We start from the raw sequence: 18,937 nt of genomic DNA on the forward strand, positions 1-18,937 counted from the left end.
GTCTTTAAATGAGATTAAAATGAAAGAGCTTTGAATTCTCGGTAGCAGTGGAATGTTGGTTTAGTTCTGAGAAGTGTTACAGTTACTCTGAGTGTTACTGCTCAGTAGCTCTGTGTGTGGTGGTGGTGGGGCTCTTTGCTTCTGTTTAGGGCTGCTGCTACTGTTTTAACCACTGTTAGCAGTCTGCTGTCTGCAGCTTTTTTGTTCTCTAGGCTTGAGTCTGCTGGGCACTGGATGTTCCCAATGGGGGCCCCCCATCCACCCGACATGTGTATACAGTGCTACATCTCCTAGTCATATAGTTGTGGGATGTTGGTCTCCTTCACTCACCCACTAAGCAGTGAAATCAAGATATTGTGCTCAGTGCCCGCTGTATACTCTAGTCAAAAAAAAAAAAACGGCAGGGTTTTTAACTAGCTCAAAGTAGAGTGTGGCCTGAAAATGTTACATGGACAATTCCAGAAACAAAGAATTTTTAAGTTTTAAACTGTAAACCATCCTGAGTGGACTGATAAAGTATGCCCACTGCCAAGGATGCCTCACAGTCACCCAGATGGCCCCCTGGGCTTTCCCAGTTAGGCTGTCCAGAGGGAATAATGACATCTCTGAGAATGCATCCTGCAGCTGGCAAGACTGTTGGAAGCTTTACAGACCAAGACAAAGCCAAGAGGGATCAGAGATGGTGGGATTGAGGCCAAAAGAAAGACCAGGTAGGAATGTGATTCAAGGCTCAGGCTTCAACTGCTGAGCTTTCAGGATACCCATTCCCCAAGAGCCCTGGCCCACACCTCCCAGAGTTCTATGATCAGGTGAGAATGGGTCTCCTTCAGAGCTTGGTAGAACTGACTTTTGCTGGCCCAGTCCCAGGACTGACTGTAGCTGAACAGCCTCCGCATCTTGTTGGGATTGGTGACCTCAGCACGAACCGTCTCATACTGCTCTTCACTCAACACTTGACCGTGTAGTCTGTCTAGGACAGGGTCCACTGATGTCACTCGGGCCACCAGCTGCTCCCGATGCTGGTCCACAAAGTGCTGGAAGGGTCTGGCAACTGTGGGTGAAGGCAAGACTGGTGATGATCCAAGAAAGGCTCCCACTGGAGCCTCTCCTGGCTCATTCTCCATTTCTGTTTCTTATCTCATTGTGTCACTGGCTTCCTTCTCACTCTGGCAAGCCTTTTGACTACCAGAGAAACCCCTCATCTCCCCTCATGTCAGCGTCCAGCCCGACACCCCCAGGGGAACAGGAAGGGCTCATGATTGAGGTTGTGAGTGAGGTGTGTTACGGCCCCCATGGCCAGCAGTGAGGAGCATGGGGACTCTGGATGTAGAGCTCTCCAACCCCACCCTGGTGAGGTCTACAAAGAGAGGGTCCCCTCTTTTCTTCTTTCCTTTCCCTCCAGAGCCAGATAGTGCATGCACCCTGAAATTCCCACTACCTCATCTGGTCTGGCAGGTGCTACTGACCTGTAGGGGCTGCAGCGACCAGGGTGGATGCAGGTCTGAGGTCCCCTAGAGGAAAGGAGAGATGAAGCAGCATCTATAATAGGGCTATTATGAACTCACATGACATACCCCGAATCTCTCATCTAGATGCCTGGATTCTGAGAACAAGCTGCAGACGAATTCTGTCAGAATCCGGCATGAGGGTAGGATGGACCCATAGACAAAATCTAGGTGAATTCTTTCCTTATGTCTCTAGGAAGTGGAAGCCGGAAGTTATAATTTTAGACTAATAAAAAGAAGGATAGTTTCTAAATGAATAGTAGCAATTTCTTCCAACATCATCTCAACCTATGATAGCCTGTCTTAGCCTGAATTAAATTCCTGGAGGACTAACCAAGTCAGAGGATAGTTTTAAGTACTTGATACTTTGAGTAGAAATCTATTCCCTTTCCTCTTTAATATTTTTAAAGAATTATTTTTGTAATTTTAAATTATGCTTGTGTGTGTGCCTATGCACATGAGTGTAGGTGCCTACAGAGCCCAGAAGAAGGTGCTGGATGCCCTGGAGCTGGAGTTATAAGTAGTCATAAAACATGGGTGCTGGGAAACAAACTCGGGACTTCTGGTAGAGTTGAAATTCTGATCAAATCGTGTCTCTGTAACTTAAAGAGCCACATCCTTTCTCTGGGGACATTTCTTATCACCTGGCCCATCATAGATCTTTCTCCTACATGTGTACACCCTGGATTTGTCCTGCATTTACCTGGTTTCAACACAGTTTCCCAAACTACAGCATTCTTGTCTTTTATTTCCAGCCGGATCCCTGATTGTAAGCAGTCAACATAGATCTCTGAGAAGAGCTGGGCTTCTGTGGGGCTCCGGTAGCACAGCTCCAGTTCCTGGAGAGAGCAAGAACCTCTGTGTGAGAAGTCATTGCTTGTTCTGAAGATGAGGCTTTTCCCACTTTAACACATTTTGGGTCCTACTCCATTGCAGAAGGACATTTTCCTTCCCACCGAAGTCAGTCAACACATTGACAACATGTCCTCCCTCAGAAGGGTGAGAGCCCTGAAGAGAATCCATGGAAAGCTCAGGGCTCTTTCTCAAAGCAGTGCTCACATATTCTAAGCCAAACACTTTCCCCTTCATCTTTTTCTTTCCTTTAGACAGAATTTCTCTTTATAGCCCTGGCTGTCTTGGAACTTACTCTGTAGACCAGGTTGACCTTGAGCTCAGAGATCTACCTGTCTGCCTCTTGAGTGCTAGGATTAAAGGCATGTGCCACCAACCACCTGGCTGTCCATCTTTAATTGGGACTTTCCCCCCTTACTTCCTATCTTGAACCCAAGCCCTTATTTCTTCAGTACAAAATTTCATTCCTAACAAGTCTTAAACCTAAACTGTTTCCAGTCAACAGAAAATTTACATCTATCCCTTTTCCTAGGCAGATCCAATCCAAGACAGAGGACTTGATTCCCAACTGTCTTTCAAGAATACCTTTTCCAAGTCTCTTCAAACTCAGAAAATTGTACAACCTTCTGGTTAGTGCTCAGATCCCCATCTGTAACCTGTTCCTTTTTCTTCCCATAGCAACCTGTCTATGAAAGCCTGTTGTCTTTACCAACAAGATCGATTTGGATACCTGCCACAAAGACTCATGGTCCTTTTGGTCCTGACAGTTTCCTGTGTTGTCAGTTTCCTGAATCTATCAACCATTCATCTCCATGGCTGCTTCCTTAGTTAAGCTACCATGGCCTCTCATCTGCAGCCTTTGACTCGTTTCTACTTCCACTCTTGCCTGCTTGTCATCCATTCTCTCCTAGTGCTAGACACATCTTTATCAGAGTAAATGAAGTCCTGCAGAATGTTTGTGATTATGATTTATGTCGTGTTCATGATGGGGTCTTTTGTACTTGAACAAAATCAAAACCCTGCAACAGGGTCAAATGGACCAATGAGCCCTGGGAGATACTATCTCTAGTGTGACCCCATTTTATGTTACATGCACCAACTCTGTCACACTGACCTCCTCTTTGACACCCGGGTATTTCAAGCTTGCTCTCACCTCTGTGCCTCTGCACATGTTCTGTGTCGGATGCACTTCAGAATCCTACATGCCTCAAGTCTTTATGTCACTGAGGCCTCAACTCAAGTGGCATCTTCTCAGAGGTGTTTCTCTGACTGCCAGTGGAAGTGGCCAACTCATTCTCTGATAAGTGCAGATCCTACAATTGATCTTGATCAAAAGGCTGAGAAGCGATCCCAAGTCACTCTCTCACAATGCTGTATTTACTTGCTAGCTCTCAGTGGTACTGGTTACTCTTATTCATGCAGGTCTATCTGTTCGCTCCACTGACCTAACTTCCTTGGAGCATATCCATGGCACTAGGTTAACACCCACTGAATGAATAGATTATCTCTCTCTTATCAGTTGTTAGCAACTGATGTGCAGGAGGGCTCCAAACTGAGACTGAGCAGCTTGCCAATTTACCCTTTGGTTCCTAATTTCCAATTCAAAAGCAGACATCACCTCCTTTTCAGTACCTGTCACCTAGCTCAATATTAAACAGGACCATCAGTGTGTGTGTGTGTGTACATGTGCTACGGTGTGCATATGGAGGTCAGAAGGCAGCTTGATGGAGTCAATTCTCTCCATGTACCATGTGGGCTCCAGGGACCAGACTTAGGTTGTTAGGTGTGGTGGCAAGTGTCTTTATCCATTGAACCATCTTGCTCATAAGGCTCCACCTTAGTTTTTGCTAGGCTGGCCAGTTTCCCGAGGGATCCTCCTGTCTCTGTGTCTCCAGCACTGGAATTACATGTAGCTTTTGACCTGTGTACTGGGGGACTTAACTCAGGCCTTCATGCTTCTGTGAAATCATACTTTGCTGTCATTGCCTCAGCCCCTGTTTTGTCATTTTGTTTTCTAGTTTTTAGGTTTTTAAAAAAATTTTTTTTGGACAGGGTTTCTCTGTGTAGCCCTAGCTGTGCTGGACTACCTCTGTAGACCATAGACCAGGCTGGCCTTGAACTTACAGATATCTATCTGGCCCTGCCTCTCAAGTGCTGGGACTAAAGCAGTGTGCCAGCACCTGGCTTGTCTGGGTTCTCAAATACTGTTGCCAGCCAGTGTCCTGATAGATGTTTCAGACTGAACTCATGCACATCTAACTTTGGTTCAGCCACAGACCACCATTCACATATACTTTCTGTTCACAAGCAGAAAATCTGGGAGAGTTATGGACATTTGTGGAATACAGATTAATGCTCAGTAGCTTTTGGTCAAAGACTGTTGGGAGAGGATACACTGAGAGGAAAAAGCCAAAAGCAGCCCCTGGTGTCCTGGAAGAATTTCAGACTCGGAGCTAAATCTCAGTGTTGGTACAAAGTGTTCCAAGGCTTGCAGGCCAGCTGTATTACTGCTTTTCCACTGGACATGCACAGAGCATCTTCTTTAAACAGGTTACCATGGAGCCCATAGGATCCCAAACACCCTTACAGCACACACTACATGAGTCTTGTATGTTCAACAATTCCAATACTCTATTTGCTTTAGTTTAACCATGATAGCATTCAGTTTGTTGAGATCAGTCATGAAATTGTCCCTGCTCTGTAACAATACCCAAGACAGAGGAAATCGGCTTGCTTAGTCCTTCCTGCCAATTACCAAATGACAGACATCCTACAGGGGTTTCTTTCTAGAACCATTTTACTGAGATGCCCTATGATGAGTAATAGGCCAGGTTCATTTGACTCCATGGCTTTGGCACAGTACATCCTAAACACTACCATGCCCCAACTTAGTCCATCCATATCTAGTTAGTTAGTCTATTCACCGTGGATCTCAATCGCTTTCCTCCAAACCTCAAGTGTGAGTTCCTGGGAGACCCACCCTACAGGTTTTCCCAAGCCTGACATCTGACCTTGGTGAAGGGCAAGTATCAGGTTGCTTACCTTGGGTGTAATTTCCATGGTCCCTGAACCAGACACGGTATAGCGAGAGCCCACATAAAGGGAACCCATCGGGGGAGGCTTGTGTATTCGCACAAACTGGAACTTCATTTCTTCATCATCTATGGCCTAAGGAAGATAACAGACAATGATTTCTTCTCTACATAATCTCATCGAATAAGGTGAGATGTTGGTTCTTTTGTGTGTGTGCACGGAAGTGGGGGTGAGGGTGGTGGGGATGGAAACAAAACCTCTGCAGCCCTTTTTCCCATGTACTGAACAGACCTTCCCACTCTAGATTGTTCCATGTTCACAGTGGTCATAGAGCTGCTGACAGAGAAGAAATGGGAGGGAAAGGCTGCAGGTTGGACGTGAGCCTCCCCATTCTTCTAATGCCATGAGAGAAGCCATAGAAGGCTGTGCAGAGATGAGTGAAAGAGCAGAAGACACAGGGGAGACTTGGGGTTGAGGGAACCAGACCAAAGCTAAGCAGAGGACAGATCACTCACCCACACCAGGAACTGCTCACTAGAGTACCACCCTTACCCCCAGGAGAGGACCCCACTGGGATACTCTCTGATTGTGTCTCATGGATGGGCCTTTGTGGTTCTCTGTGTTACCTTTCGAATAGTGCAGTCATTGGGGATGAGGTAAAGGTGGAATTTGTGCTCCTCAGCATGAGGTTGATGGTAAAGCAACGTGATAGAGGTGATGGGTAGGAATCGCCGGGTGACAGGGATTATTTTTAGCATCACTCCTATGGTAGAGAAGCTGGGTTTTTTTAGAACTGTGCAATGTGGCTTCACTTCGGCTGGCGTCTCCAAGACCACCCCGTCCTTCAGAAAGTGGGCCACTTGGAAGTTTGAGGTGTCCTGAATTCCTGTCCAAGAATGGAGTCAAAAGACATAGATTAACTGCCTGACTGAGCCAGGCTTGGGATAGCAGAAGCCCAGGACTCAGTCTCAGAGAGACCTTCTGGGGGAGGTATGAATGACCCTGACCTCTCAAAATCCTAATCCAGGGGAATGAATTTGGGTGGATCTTTAGGGAGGTGATGAGGACATGGATGTAGAACCCTCTTGAATGGGCTTAGGAAAGAGTCAAGGGGCCTCTTCTGCCATTTGAGGGAAAAGGTAGAAGATGCCATTTACAAAGAGAATAGTCTTTTCTAGACACTGAATACACTAGTACCTTGATCTTGGCCTTCCCAGGAGACCTCAAAAGACATTGTTACCAGTTTGGTGAATTCATCCCTGTCCAAATCTGACCTGCAGCTCAGTAGGCTTTGGGTAGATTCCTTTGTACTCAAAGGCCCCCTAATTCCTTGGAGGAAAATTCCATTTCCCAGGCCCAGCTGATGGATCTCCAGTTCTCAAATGAAAGCTGGTGACCCCCATCTTCTCCATGCCTGTAGGGATGATAATGGTTTTCACATGCTGACAGACTTTGGTACTAACAGTTGCTTGTTAGTTCACTTGGTACATAATCTTTAGAAAAATCTCTTAAAATAGCTTGATTTATCCCATTTCTTGTTAGAAGCCAAAGGGATACGATATGTAAAAAGCACTTAAGAAATGCCAGTTATTATTGCTACTGATAGGTAGCCCAGGCAGTGGAGAGATGTCCTCTCTCACCCTACCCCCTGCCTACCAATATCTGAGGCAGATGGGAGAGCTGCCCCTGCCCCTCATCAGCTGCAGCACTTGGGAGAGTCTCCCCTGCACCTTGCCTAGGCAACACGGTAGAGCTGACCTGAAGGTATAAGTGTGGGAGATCCGACCCTATGGACATGAAAGCAGGAGAACTGGCCCCACCCCTTGCTCATCAGCACAAAGGGAGAACTCAAACTCACCAAGACAGTGCAGGAGAGCTTATCTGTGGTGAGGACAAGGGAGAACTGAAGGGCTGACCAACCCTGAAAGAACCCAGGCCCAGAACCAGGGTTATGAGTTGGCCCAGCACAACATCCACCCCATCTGTGATCTGCTGGAGCATTGTGTAGGGACTGGCTCTGTAAACATGAACTGAAGGATCTCCTCAACACAGGGTACCAACAGGATATCTGAGAGGAGTTCCACTGAGGCCCAGAATTAACAGTGTAGCAGAAACCAGAGGCCTTACAAGATCAATGATTCTTTGTAATGAACACTTGCAAGTAAAGATACGTGGATGTGGTGTGACTCAGTGTGTCACACTGAAGCTTACATGATGAGACTGATTTTTTCCACTTAAATTTTATTTAATTGTGGGAGGATGTTTCATGGGCAGAGAGCAGATATGAAGGAATGGGGAAATGAATGGGATGGAGATGCATGATTTGGGAGACACAAAGAAAAATAAAAGGAGTTAAAATTATTGCAGCTGAGGACACCAGTTCCTACTTAGGGACTCTTTCAGGTAAGCTCTACCTTCATGACCCTCTGTGTCTCTCTAAGAAAGCCATGAGCTCTTTCCTCATCACCCCTCTCTCATCCTCCATTCTCCTATGTGACCGGGAAGACCTCCCACTACCACCGCCATCCTGCCTATCCTTCCCTTGGTTACCTTGGAGAGCCACAAAATGCGGCAGATACACAGTGTCGACAGCTCCCTGCTCAGCCTTGATGTCAAACAGAGGCCCAGCCACCATGTGACTCTGCTCCAGGGGAGTCTTGCCCAAGAACTGGCTCCAGGCACAGAATTCTATCTCTATGATCGTTGCCCTTGTCACCACAAAGCGAAGACCAGTGCTGGGCCAGTGATAGGAGCCAGCCATCGGGAACTGAACTCTAGAAGATGCAGAAACAGACATGAGTTGGACAAGATCTGCTGACATGCTGGATGCAGGTCTGAACCAGGGCTATGGACACACCATCTTTAGTCAAATCTCTGAGTCCTGACTTTTTTGCTCTCTCTGTGTGGAGCCTGAACAAAGTATTAGCCTTCTGACTCCTAGTTTCCTTATCTGTAAATAGAGCCAATCTTGTAGACCTGTGGGTACTGAGTGATCTAGAGCCAACTTACAGGTAACACACACATAGTGCAGTTAACTGCTCCTGTGATGATGATGAAGGTGATGAAATAGGTGTGTGTGTGTGTGTGTGTGTTTTAAGTTCTGGGGGTCAAACTCAATACACTTACATGGTAGGCAAGAGTTCCACTGATTGGCTACATTTTCAGCTCTTGGTGTTCTTTTTTTTTTTTTTTTTTTTTTTTTTTAAATCAGGGTCCTCTGAGTTCAGCCTCAGCACCCTTCAAGATTCAGAACAGGATGCTTACAGGGAGTGAAAACTGGCTAAAAGGTCTGAGGGTGAACAAATCAGCTCAAACACATTTTCTCCTCATGTCTCTTTATTCCTACTCATGTTTCTTTATTCTTCGAAAAAAGTTTCCACTCTCCACAAGGCTTCCAGTATATATGTTTATACACACACACCTATACACACATACATATATATATACATATATATGTATATATACACACATATATGTGTACATACACATACAGACACAATTAGCAATTCTTTAGGCAATAATAATGATACCAAGCAAGCATGTATTTCTTTTCTTTTCTTTTTTTAAAGATTTATTTATTATGTATACAGTGTTCTGCTGGTTTAGGAGTTCCTTCTGCCTTTGTGTTGCTTTCATTGGTTAATAAAGAAACTGCTTTGGGCCTGTTGATAGGGCAGAAACTTAGGTAGGCCGGGAAGACAGAACTGAATGCTGGGAGAAAGAAGGGTGGAGTCAGAGATATGCCATGGATCTGCCAGAGACAGACACTGGGAATTTTACCCAGTAATCCACTGCCATGTGGCGATACACAGATTAATAGAAATGGGTTAAATTAAGATGTAAGAATTAGTCAATAAGAAACTAGAGCTAATGGGCCAAGCAGGGATTTAATTAGTACAATTTCTGTGTGGTTATTTCAGGGCTAAGCTACCCTGCGGCCAGGACAAACAAGTGGGCCCTTCCCCTGCAACATTCTGCCTGTATGTCTGCCTGCAGGCCACGAGAGGACACCAGATCTCATTATGCATGGTTATGAGCCACCATATGGTTGCTAGGAATTGAACTCAGGACCTCTGGAAGAGCAGTCAGTGCTCTCAACTGCTGAACCATCTCTCTATCCCCCAAACATGCATTTCACAAAACCACAAAACAGATAAGTCTGACAAAGTAGGGGTCTGTTAGCTTACTTATGTCTCATAGCAGGTGTGACTATGGAGCACCCAGGCATCTGATACTGGGAAGATTAGTTAAGGAGGGAGCTTTAAATTAGTATAGAATTCTAAGAAGAAAAGGGCTTTTTATGTACTAACTACATTTCTTACTAATTAATAAGTGTAGGAAAAAAGGGAAGAAAACATGGCAGGGCTGTTGCACTCTCTGAGCACTTCTGCTGCTGCTTCCTTCTGCAGTGGCTGGGAAAGCAGGATTTGTGGTAGCCATGGCAACCAGAGTGCACCGCAGGAGGGAAGCAGATGGTGCTTGTTTTGTATTGGCGTTTTTTTTTTCCTAACTGAATTAAAGGAAATTTCTTAGCACTCTATCAAAGTGAAAAGCATGGTTATGTAAAGTACAGAGACTGCCCTTTCCAGCCCCTGGCTAAGAGGCAGGGCGCTGTACCTGCTGGTGCCCAGTTGAGAAGGAATTCCTTTCTCTGGGGCTGGTTTAGGGATTCAAGTATTTTTCCTGTATTTCTAAGGGTAAAGGCACAAACAGTTAATTTCCTAGACTAAGCTCTGGTGTCAAATGAAAGTGAGATAAAGGTAAGTACAGAGCATTGATAGCTTGTTAGGGTAGGATAAAGGCCAGGAGCTTACAGTCTCCTGAGTTGGCTGCTAGAGAATTCAGGGCTGCCAGGTCACGCTTATCAGTAAGGGCAGACTTGCTCTCTCTGCTCAGTCAGTGCCTGTCTTTGGAGACCAAATGTGGTCTATTTGCAACGTTTCTCTCCTTGTCAGATGTCCTTCCATAAAGGATGATTGTGGGAGACTAACTTTATGTAGATTTGACTGTGAGGACACAGGTTTTTTTGAGTGAATGCTTTCATACCAGGGCCCCATGCTATGGGATAGATAAGGTCGTCCAGTTACCATAGGAAGGGGGTTATGCTCAATAATTAGTGCACCGCTGAGGTTTTTTGGGAAAAATCCCACTATGGAAAAGAGGGTGCTATGACTTCACAAGGGTTTACAGAAATGACAGCGGCTACTCAAAAGACAGGTATTCCCGGAGCCTTGCCAATCAGGCTTCCTTCACTGGAGCACTCCTGTGAGTTAGTCTAGAGATTTGTCAGCTGTACTTCCCACTGTGTGGTCTTGTGGGCTGTAGCAATTTTTAAAAAGTGTATTTCTTTATAAGGGGCTAAGGCTGGAGAGATGGCCCGGCAGGTAAAGGCACTTTATGCCAAGCCTGAAAATGCCTGTGTGTGCTCACACAAACCCACTAAATAAAAATGAGGCTATGTTAGAGCATATGTTACTATTAGTGATAAATTTTTGGCCTTGAAACAACGCTTTACTGGGACTTTTAGTGACTTTCTCAAAGGCTCCCCGTTTGGTGGCTGGCAGGTGGACAAGAGGCAGTTTCCAAGGGAGGAAGTCAAGAGTGACAGTTTCTCCAGCTTAGACAAGCGAGCATCACCATGTTGGAAGAAGGTAACAAGTAATAGAAGCCACCGTCTCTCATTACTCATGGGACTATGGACCTTGGAGAGCAGGGATGCTATATTCATCCTGATGCTCGTAGCTTCTAGTGGGTTCATGGCACACAGTGGTTGTTAGCTGAGCAGGATCATTAGGATACAAGGGTTTAAGTGAAATTTAGGAGACTCGACAAGCCAAACATAAATTAATTGCATTGCAATTAAAATAATCACCTGTAAAAAAGACATTTCATGTCCTTGAACAAATGTAAGCCCAGGTGTAGTCTGTTTAATTGAAATGAAAGATTGTCAGCTCTGTTAGATGTAGTGCCATGCTGGCTATGGAGGACCTTGTTTGAGTTTTGGAGGGATTCTTAGTGAAATGTTTATGGAGAGATCACCAGATACCATAGACTTAAAATGCTGTAATAGTAACGAGAGAGACTGAATGAGAGTGTTGAAAAGAATCTGGCAAAGCTAGGTAACAGGATGAGGAAGCATTTTGCTCTTTACTTTTGTCAATGTTTGGAAACATTCACCACTGTAAAAGGGACACGCCCACTGTCTCAGCCCTGCCCCTGCCTGCTGGCCTGGTAAGGAGAGGGGCCATGCTATGGGAGACTGGTTTGTGTTCTGTCTTTGGAATCCTTTGTGGGGACTGGAATGGAGAAGGCTAGCTCACTCACCGGTACAGGTTCCTTTCACTGTCAACCACCTCAGTAGCCAGAGGTCCTGTGCTACCCCAGAAGCTATCTTCAATCTTAAGAGAGGCGATGAGCTTGTCTCCCGGAAAAGTGTGAAGCAAGTGGGAGAGTTTTAGCTGTGCCGTGGGTAGAGCTTCTTGCTTTGGAGCTTCCTCTGGAAGAGGTAGGAAAGTGGTCATGCTTTATCATCCAGGCATGTCTCCCCAGCCTCCGTCTCCTGCTAGACTAGGGCTAGACTCTTCCTGAGACCTGGCTCCAGCGGGGAATGTGTCTGCTGTCTCTGTCCCTGCTCCTGGGGCTTCTCTGTTTCTTTCAGTTTTCTCTCACTCTCCTTGTCAGCCCTCCTTCTTCCCCTTCCTTCCTGCATCTATCTCCTTTTTTCTTGTTTTCACAGCTTACCTTCTGAGGACCACCCCCCAAACCTTGGCACCTGCTTCTGCCTAAGGCCCTGCCTCCTTCCCTGTGGCCCATTGTTCCTCTCTCCAGCATTTCTCCAGAGACAGGTTGAAAGAAGATGACTGGGCAGTGCTGGATAGGTGAGTTCCAGGCCTTACCCTCTGACAATGGACATGGTTCCCTGGTATAGAGTCAGAAGCATAACCCAGACATGTGTGAGGTATAGCACTGGACCCTGATGCTGCGAGAGAAGAAAGCAGGTTTTGCAAGAAGGTGTTTCTCTTTTCAGTAGGGAACCTGTTTTGCCCCATATCAGAGACAGAGTAGAGATATGATGGTCCCATCCTGATGCTTCAAGTATGGCCCCTTCACATACCTAACTGTAGCTTCTGTCGCTTGAGTGAGGATGGGCCTGCACTCGTTTCTCCTTCATCCAGATCCGGAGTAGAGACCTTCACAGGTGGTTTCCTATACACAGAGATGTTCTTCTTCTTAGATGTCAGGGGAAACTAGGCCTGTCTATAAGACATCCCCACCTATGATCTAACTCATCTGAATTTGAACTAAGGCCCGTGATTCTTCTCTAGGGCACGTCTCTTTAATCTCCCTCCCACAGATCTATCTAGGTCCCCATGTCAGAACTGATATCATCTTGATCCCCGTTTTTAAAAAAATATTTATTTATACTTTTTATGTATGAGTGCTCTCCACATATACCTGCATGCCAGAAGAAGGTATCGGATCCTATTATAGATGGTTGTGAGCCACCATGTGGTTTCTGGGAATTGAACTTAGGACCTCTGGAAGAGCAGCCATTGCTCTTAATCGCTGAGCCATCTCTCTAGCCCCTCTTGATCCCTTCTTTATCAGTGTGGTTTGAATGTGTCTATCAAGGTTCACTATTAAGTTAATCTTCAATGTACCTGTGCTGGGAAGGGGAGGTAAGAGGTATTGGGGCATAGGGCCTCTGCCTCTGTGAATGGGTTAGTGTCGTAATCACAGGAGCAGAGTCCTGTGGCCAACTTGGCTTCTTGTTCTCATTGTGCTCTCTGGTCCTTCCCTGTTCTGCCCTGGGATAGTAAAACAAGGAATAATTCCTTAGATGCAGAGCCCACAGTTGGACACTCCTCAGTCTTTAGAACTCTAGCAAATAATCTCATTCTTTTCAATGTATCCAGTCAAGAGGAATTAAGACATTCACCCACCCTGACAGCACCTCTCAAGCTTCTGTCCTTTCTGTTCTCTACTCTCCACCTTCACAGATGTCACCCATGTCCGAGAGAGAGAGAGAGAGAGAGAGAGAGAGAGAGAGAGAGAGAGAGAGAGAGAGAGAGAATGAACATGGTGGCCTGAACCACCGCATCATTCTCCGACAGGTCTCGCTGCCCCTGCTCTCACCCTTCTCTAGCACAGTTTCTGTAAGGTAGTTGATGTCCCTTCAGTGCTGACACCTGAAATGGCTCTCCTCTGCTTCTTAGAAGAAAGCAGGAAGTGCTTAGCAAAGTGCAAAGGTGTTGCCACAGCCCTGTCACCCTCCAGCCCCAACTATGCTGCCTTTTTTCGTGATCTAGACTAGTGGCTTTCAAATTCAGTGTGCATGGATGCCATCCGGATGACCTGCTAAATCAGAGATCCTATTGGCGGAAGCTGGTTCACTCCCAGATTCTAAATCAATTGGTCTGGAGTGGGCTTTGAGAAGCTGTGGCTCCTTTTTAATTTTATGTGTATGATTGTTTGTCTGCTCATGTGTCTGTGTAGCTCATGTGTGCCTGGTGACCATGGAGGCCAGAAGAGGGTCTTGGAGGCTCCGAACTGGACTTGCAGATGGTTGTGAACCACCATTTGGGTGCTGAGAACTGAACCTGAGTCCTTTTTAAGAGAAGGAAGTGAGGCTGGAGAGATGACTCAGTGGTTAAGAGCATTGCCTCGTCTTCCAAAGGTCCTGAGTTCAATTCCCAGCAACCACATGGTGGCTCACAACCATCTGTAATGAGGTCTGGTGCCCTCTTCTGGCTTGTAGGCATACACACAGACAGAAAATTGTATTTCTAACCAGTGAGCTTCCCAATCCCAAACTGCCATGGTCCATGGCATAATATAGCAGATGACAATTAATAATTTAGATATCAACTGACCAGATAAATAATTCTCTGCTGGTGGAAGCCCATTTCAAGTAAGGCTTACAAGGCCACAGACTCTGAATACTGTTTGCTTCTGTCTGTAATTTAACATGTGCAAAACCAGTTGTGAAATCTCCTCAATACCTGTACTTTAATGAGTGAGCTCATGATTACATCTCAATCTTGTGGGCATTTATTCTGTGGGCTGTCTAAAAGATGACCCCTCACTAAGCTGTATTACTTATTTTATATCTATAATGTTAACTTGCAAAGAGTTTGATGAATAAATTCAATACAAGGAATTTCTACAGTAGTCAGGAATTTTAATTTACTGAGAACTGTTTAAATTCAGAGCTTAGGCTGACATAAGAAAACTGTTGCATCTCCCCAACTCTAAATGACTAATTTAAGATTTCAAAGTAAACCTTTAGATTAAGACCAGGCTGCCTTGCTAATGGATTTTAGGACATTCACTCGCTGAAATCTCAGTCTAGTTCACAGGGACATACTGAGCCCTCTGGATAGGTTGTAAATACAAAAGAGTCCAGGGATTTAGCTGGGAAATGATTTAGTCCATTCCTGACCTCAGTTTGACTGTCCAAGGCTACAGAAAATGACTTGACTCTGTAATGCCCAATGAGGACTGTAGGTGTTCTTAGGTAATCAGAAGTTACACACACGCTGGGTGGCTGTAGCGCACGCCTTTAATCCCAGCACTTGCACTTGGGAAGCAGAGGCAGAATAAGGCAGAGCTCTTTGAGTTAAGGTCAGCCTGGTCTACAGAGCAAGTTCTAGTACTGCTAGGGCTACACAGAGAGACCTTGCCTCAAAAAACAAACAAAGAGAAATAAGTTACAGACAGGATAAGAAAATACATTTCAAGATTAAAAACACTTTTGCCAGGTAGTGGTGGCGCATGCTTTTAATACCTATGGCAGTCTGAGTGAGAGGTCTTCCATAGTCTACAGCACTGAACACTTGGTCTCCCGCTGGCGGTGCTGTCTGGGAGCAGCGGCCTTGCTGCAAGGAGTTCATCACTGGGAGGTGGGCTTTGCGGTTTCAAAGACTCTGGTTGTTCCAGTTCCCTCTCTGCTTCCTGCCTGTGGGTTAAGATGTGATTTCTCAGCTGGGCAGTGGTGGTACATACCTTTAATTCCAGCACTCGGAAGGCAGAGGCAGGTGGATCTCTGTGAGTTTGAGGCCAGCCTGGTCTACAAGAGCTAGTTCTGGGATAGGCCCCAAATCTACAGAGAAACCCTGTCTCAAGACACCAAAAGCCAATCACTTCTATTTTTAGTGTGTTATTAGTGAATGCCCTAGTGAGCTCATATTAAGAAAATTAAGGCAAACCTAGGTTCCTACCAAAGCATTTACAACACAGCTCTTTTTATATAAACACTTCTAGAAAGCCTGGCATTTCCGCTAAGCACAAAATGATAGATAACGTAATGAATGATTCTTTATTTCCAGCTGCAGTTTATAATCAACTAAGAAGTTGAGATTTATTAATTGTATGTATCAGGATGGCTAGGTTTCTTATCATTTACTGAAGTGCAACCTTAAAATGTAACTCCTGTTGATTATATATAGCAGTTGAGATAAAGAAGAGCCTGAAGTCACCATGAGAAAATGGAGTCTAGATGAGAAAAGAGAGCAAATGAGAGACTACAGAAAGTTACCATTAGAATGCTCGCGCTCCTTTCCTAAAGGCCTTCAAACAAAAAGGTTTCCTGAAGCCTTTGCTACTCTGTGGCATTTTCTTTACCACCCTGAAGCAGCCTTGAAAACTGGTCTTCCGGCTGCAAATACCAAACATCAGTGTCTTTATCTCCCATCTGTGGTGACTTCATTGCTCCAGTGTTCTGGGTCCACTGTGGAACTGGTGGCTACTTATGACACTATGCTGTGCGCAAAGGACTCTCCACTCATTTACTTTTTTTTTTTTTTTTTTTAAATCTTCTCCATTCCCATGGAGGGACTTAAGAGGCAGGTTGTATGATCCCATTTTCACCAAGCACCAAATGAATAAAACCAACACAAATGAAATCAAAACAACCTACCTGTTTTGATTTGTCTCTCCTGCCACCCCAGGGCCATTTTATCATCTCTGAGCTCTAGACCAGACCTAGGATCTCAGTTTGGGCCACTCCTTACCGTGTGCTCTGGACGAGCGGCTTGGGATTCTCTTCCTTCAGAGCCTTAAGTTCTTCCATCACCTGGTCATTCAGAGAGCTCGAGTCCAGTGTGCTCTGGACGAGCAGCTTGGGATTCTCTTCCTTCAGAGCCTTAAGTTCTTCCATCACCTGGTCATTCAGAGAGCTCGAGTCCAGTGTGCTCTGGACGAGCAGCTTGGGATTCTCTTCCTTCAGAGCCTTAAGTTCTTCCATCACCTGGTCATTCAGAGAGCTCGAGTCCAGTGTGCTCTGGACGAGCAGCTTGGGATTCTCTTCCTTCAGAGCCTTAAGTTCTTCCATCACCTGGTCATTTAGAGAGCTCGAGTCCAGCCTGCAAGCACAAGGGAAGCCATATTGTCCTGGGGTACACTAGGGAGCATGAAAGACTCTGTCACAGTTAGGTTCCTCAGAATTAGTTCTGAGATAAAGCCAGTGAAGGAGCTTATTGGGGTGTGTTCTTTGACTAACACCAGGATAGAGAGGAGAGGCCAGTCGCCATGAGAGAGACAGATGTGGCCATGATGTTGTGTCAGTGAGGTCTTAGCCAGATTGCAGGCATATCTGAACTGGGATGATGGCCTTTGGAGCTGTCTAGAGTTGACTTTTTATACTCCTACATGGGTCAGACTCTGGATATGGACCATCCTATGAAGGGGACATGACTGGATGAGGTGGTTCTTATTGGCAGCCATCAGCATCCCAGTGGTTGGGGTTGTGGCTTTGTCACAGAAGGGACTCTGGACAGTTGTTTAAAGAGAATATAGCATATCTGTGTTCTAGGATTTTGTGAGAATTCCTTCACCCCCATTTCAGTGCTGGAGATGGAAGTCTTGTTCTCGCACGTGAGCGTTCTCTCTCCAGCCACACCCCAGACCCTGGATTGCATTCAGGCTTCAAGTTCCAGAGCTTCTGTTGGTTTAGGAGAAATGCCACCTTCTCTGGGCCTCCATGTCCATAACCAGGGACACCAGCACTCCCTCTCAGCCCGCTGTGAAGCAAGGACAAGCAGGAGAGGAAAGAATCCCACACTTGTGAGAGGCTGTGCAATGTCACCATTCCAGTTCTCTCTGGGGAGGGAGATAGAGCCATTGAAGCTGAAGTTTGTTCCTGACTCCAGTAGTGAAGGAGGCAGCTAAGATTTGACAAGTCATCGAGATGTGTCCTAAAGCAGACCTGTGGCAGAGGCCCCCCCTGGAAAGGCTCATCAGTAGGCGGGAGAGATTCGGGGTGTAAGCTGGATGGGCCATTTTTCACAGAGAGGCCAAAAGCAGACTCTTCAGCACCATACCCTGCTCTAACTGTTTCTTTAGGTTTCAAAGTAGAAGTGGTGGTCCTGGGGGTGGGGAAAACCACAGGTCATAGCCTACTTGGACCCTCTGCCAAATGTAAGCACCAAAGGACTCTGGCCAGGAACTGTACGGAGTGTTCCTCTAGCTCAAGCTGGGGAAGGGAGAGGAACCTGGATACATGGAAGTAGAGAAGGACATTGTACGCGTTTCTAGTTTGCATGCAAATCTATGGCCGGAGACAACTCCATTTCAGCCACACAGGGCCGACTCAAGCCCCTTCAAGGCTCTAAGTCTGCCCAGGCCATTGGCCTCCTTTTGTTTCAGGGTCTTCCCCTACTCTGATTTGTCGGCTGTCCCCAGGTTGGCCTTAGAGAGGCCCCCACGGACCCTTCAGTGTAGTCTCCCCTCCCACAGCCTTACACTCTCACAATACTATTGACTCGGCAGCCTTCAGCAGAGCGTGTCAATGCTGAATCACATGATCTGTCTCTTCCCACCCAGCTTCCGGAGGACAGAGCCATGTGTGCTTGTGCCTGGATCCCTCCGGACCTGGACCAGTGCTGGGATCACAGGGGCTTGATATGAAGGAATGAATGAGTGACTGAGTGACTGAGTGAATGAGCTACCATGGAGCAAAGTGAAACCCTGTGAACATGCGGCCTCCTTTTTAGCTTTCTTTTAATTTATTCTTTGTGTCTTTCACATCATGCATCTCGATTCTATTAATTTCCCCATACCTTTGTATCTACCCTCTGTCCTTGCAACCTCCCTCTGAAAATAGAATAAAAATTTTAGGGCTAAATAAAAAAAGGAAAAATAAATCTCATCATACATACTTTAGGGTGACACAGTGAGTCACAAGTTACCCTTTTATTCATACATCTTTATTTGCAAGTGTTCATTGCAAAGAGTCATTGGTCTGGTTCAAGGCCTCTGGTTTCTGCTGCACTATCGATGCTGGGGCCTCACTGGGACTCCTCTTGGTTATCATGTTGTTGTTCTGTGCTGTGGAGACCCTGCAGTTTTGTGTCTACAGGACCAGTCTCTTCACATGCTCCAGTAAATCACAGATGGGATGGATGTTGTGCTGGGCCAGCTCATAACCCTGGTTCTGGGATGGGTTCTATCAGAGTTGGTCAGCCTGTCAGCTCTCCCTTGTCCTCACCACCACGGGGAGCTCTCCAACTTGCCCTGGCTAGTTCACCTCTTGCAGCAATGAGCAAGGG

At 46.0% G+C, this 18,937-nt stretch overlaps 1 protein-coding gene across 2 annotated transcripts in view; it reads right to left on the reverse strand.

Annotated features, from left to right (window-relative positions):
• Nucleotides 1-504: 504 nt before the first annotated feature.
• Nucleotides 505-18,937, reverse strand: part of Nlrp1 (NLR family pyrin domain containing 1) — a 30,562-nt gene continuing 12,129 nt past the window's right edge. For both annotated transcript variants that reach the window (XM_057776450.1, XM_057776451.1), the window contains exons 7-16: nucleotides 16,403-16,753; nucleotides 15,178-15,348; nucleotides 12,505-12,596; nucleotides 11,715-11,886; nucleotides 7,941-8,164; nucleotides 6,017-6,276; nucleotides 5,400-5,525; nucleotides 2,209-2,344; nucleotides 1,467-1,511; nucleotides 505-1,051 (exon numbers count right to left, since the gene is read on the reverse strand). In XM_057776450.1, coding sequence (XP_057632433.1) covers nucleotides 753-1,051; nucleotides 1,467-1,511; nucleotides 2,209-2,344; nucleotides 5,400-5,525; nucleotides 6,017-6,276; nucleotides 7,941-8,164; nucleotides 11,715-11,886; nucleotides 12,505-12,596; nucleotides 15,178-15,348; nucleotides 16,403-16,753 — 1,876 coding nt within the window. In that variant the 3' untranslated portion in view covers nucleotides 505-752. The remainder of the gene's footprint in view (nucleotides 1,052-1,466; nucleotides 1,512-2,208; nucleotides 2,345-5,399; nucleotides 5,526-6,016; nucleotides 6,277-7,940; nucleotides 8,165-11,714; nucleotides 11,887-12,504; nucleotides 12,597-15,177; nucleotides 15,349-16,402; nucleotides 16,754-18,937) is intronic.

This window comes from Chionomys nivalis, chromosome 7, assembly GCF_950005125.1.
Source record: "Chionomys nivalis chromosome 7, mChiNiv1.1, whole genome shotgun sequence".
NCBI lineage: Eukaryota > Metazoa > Chordata > Mammalia > Rodentia > Cricetidae > Chionomys > Chionomys nivalis.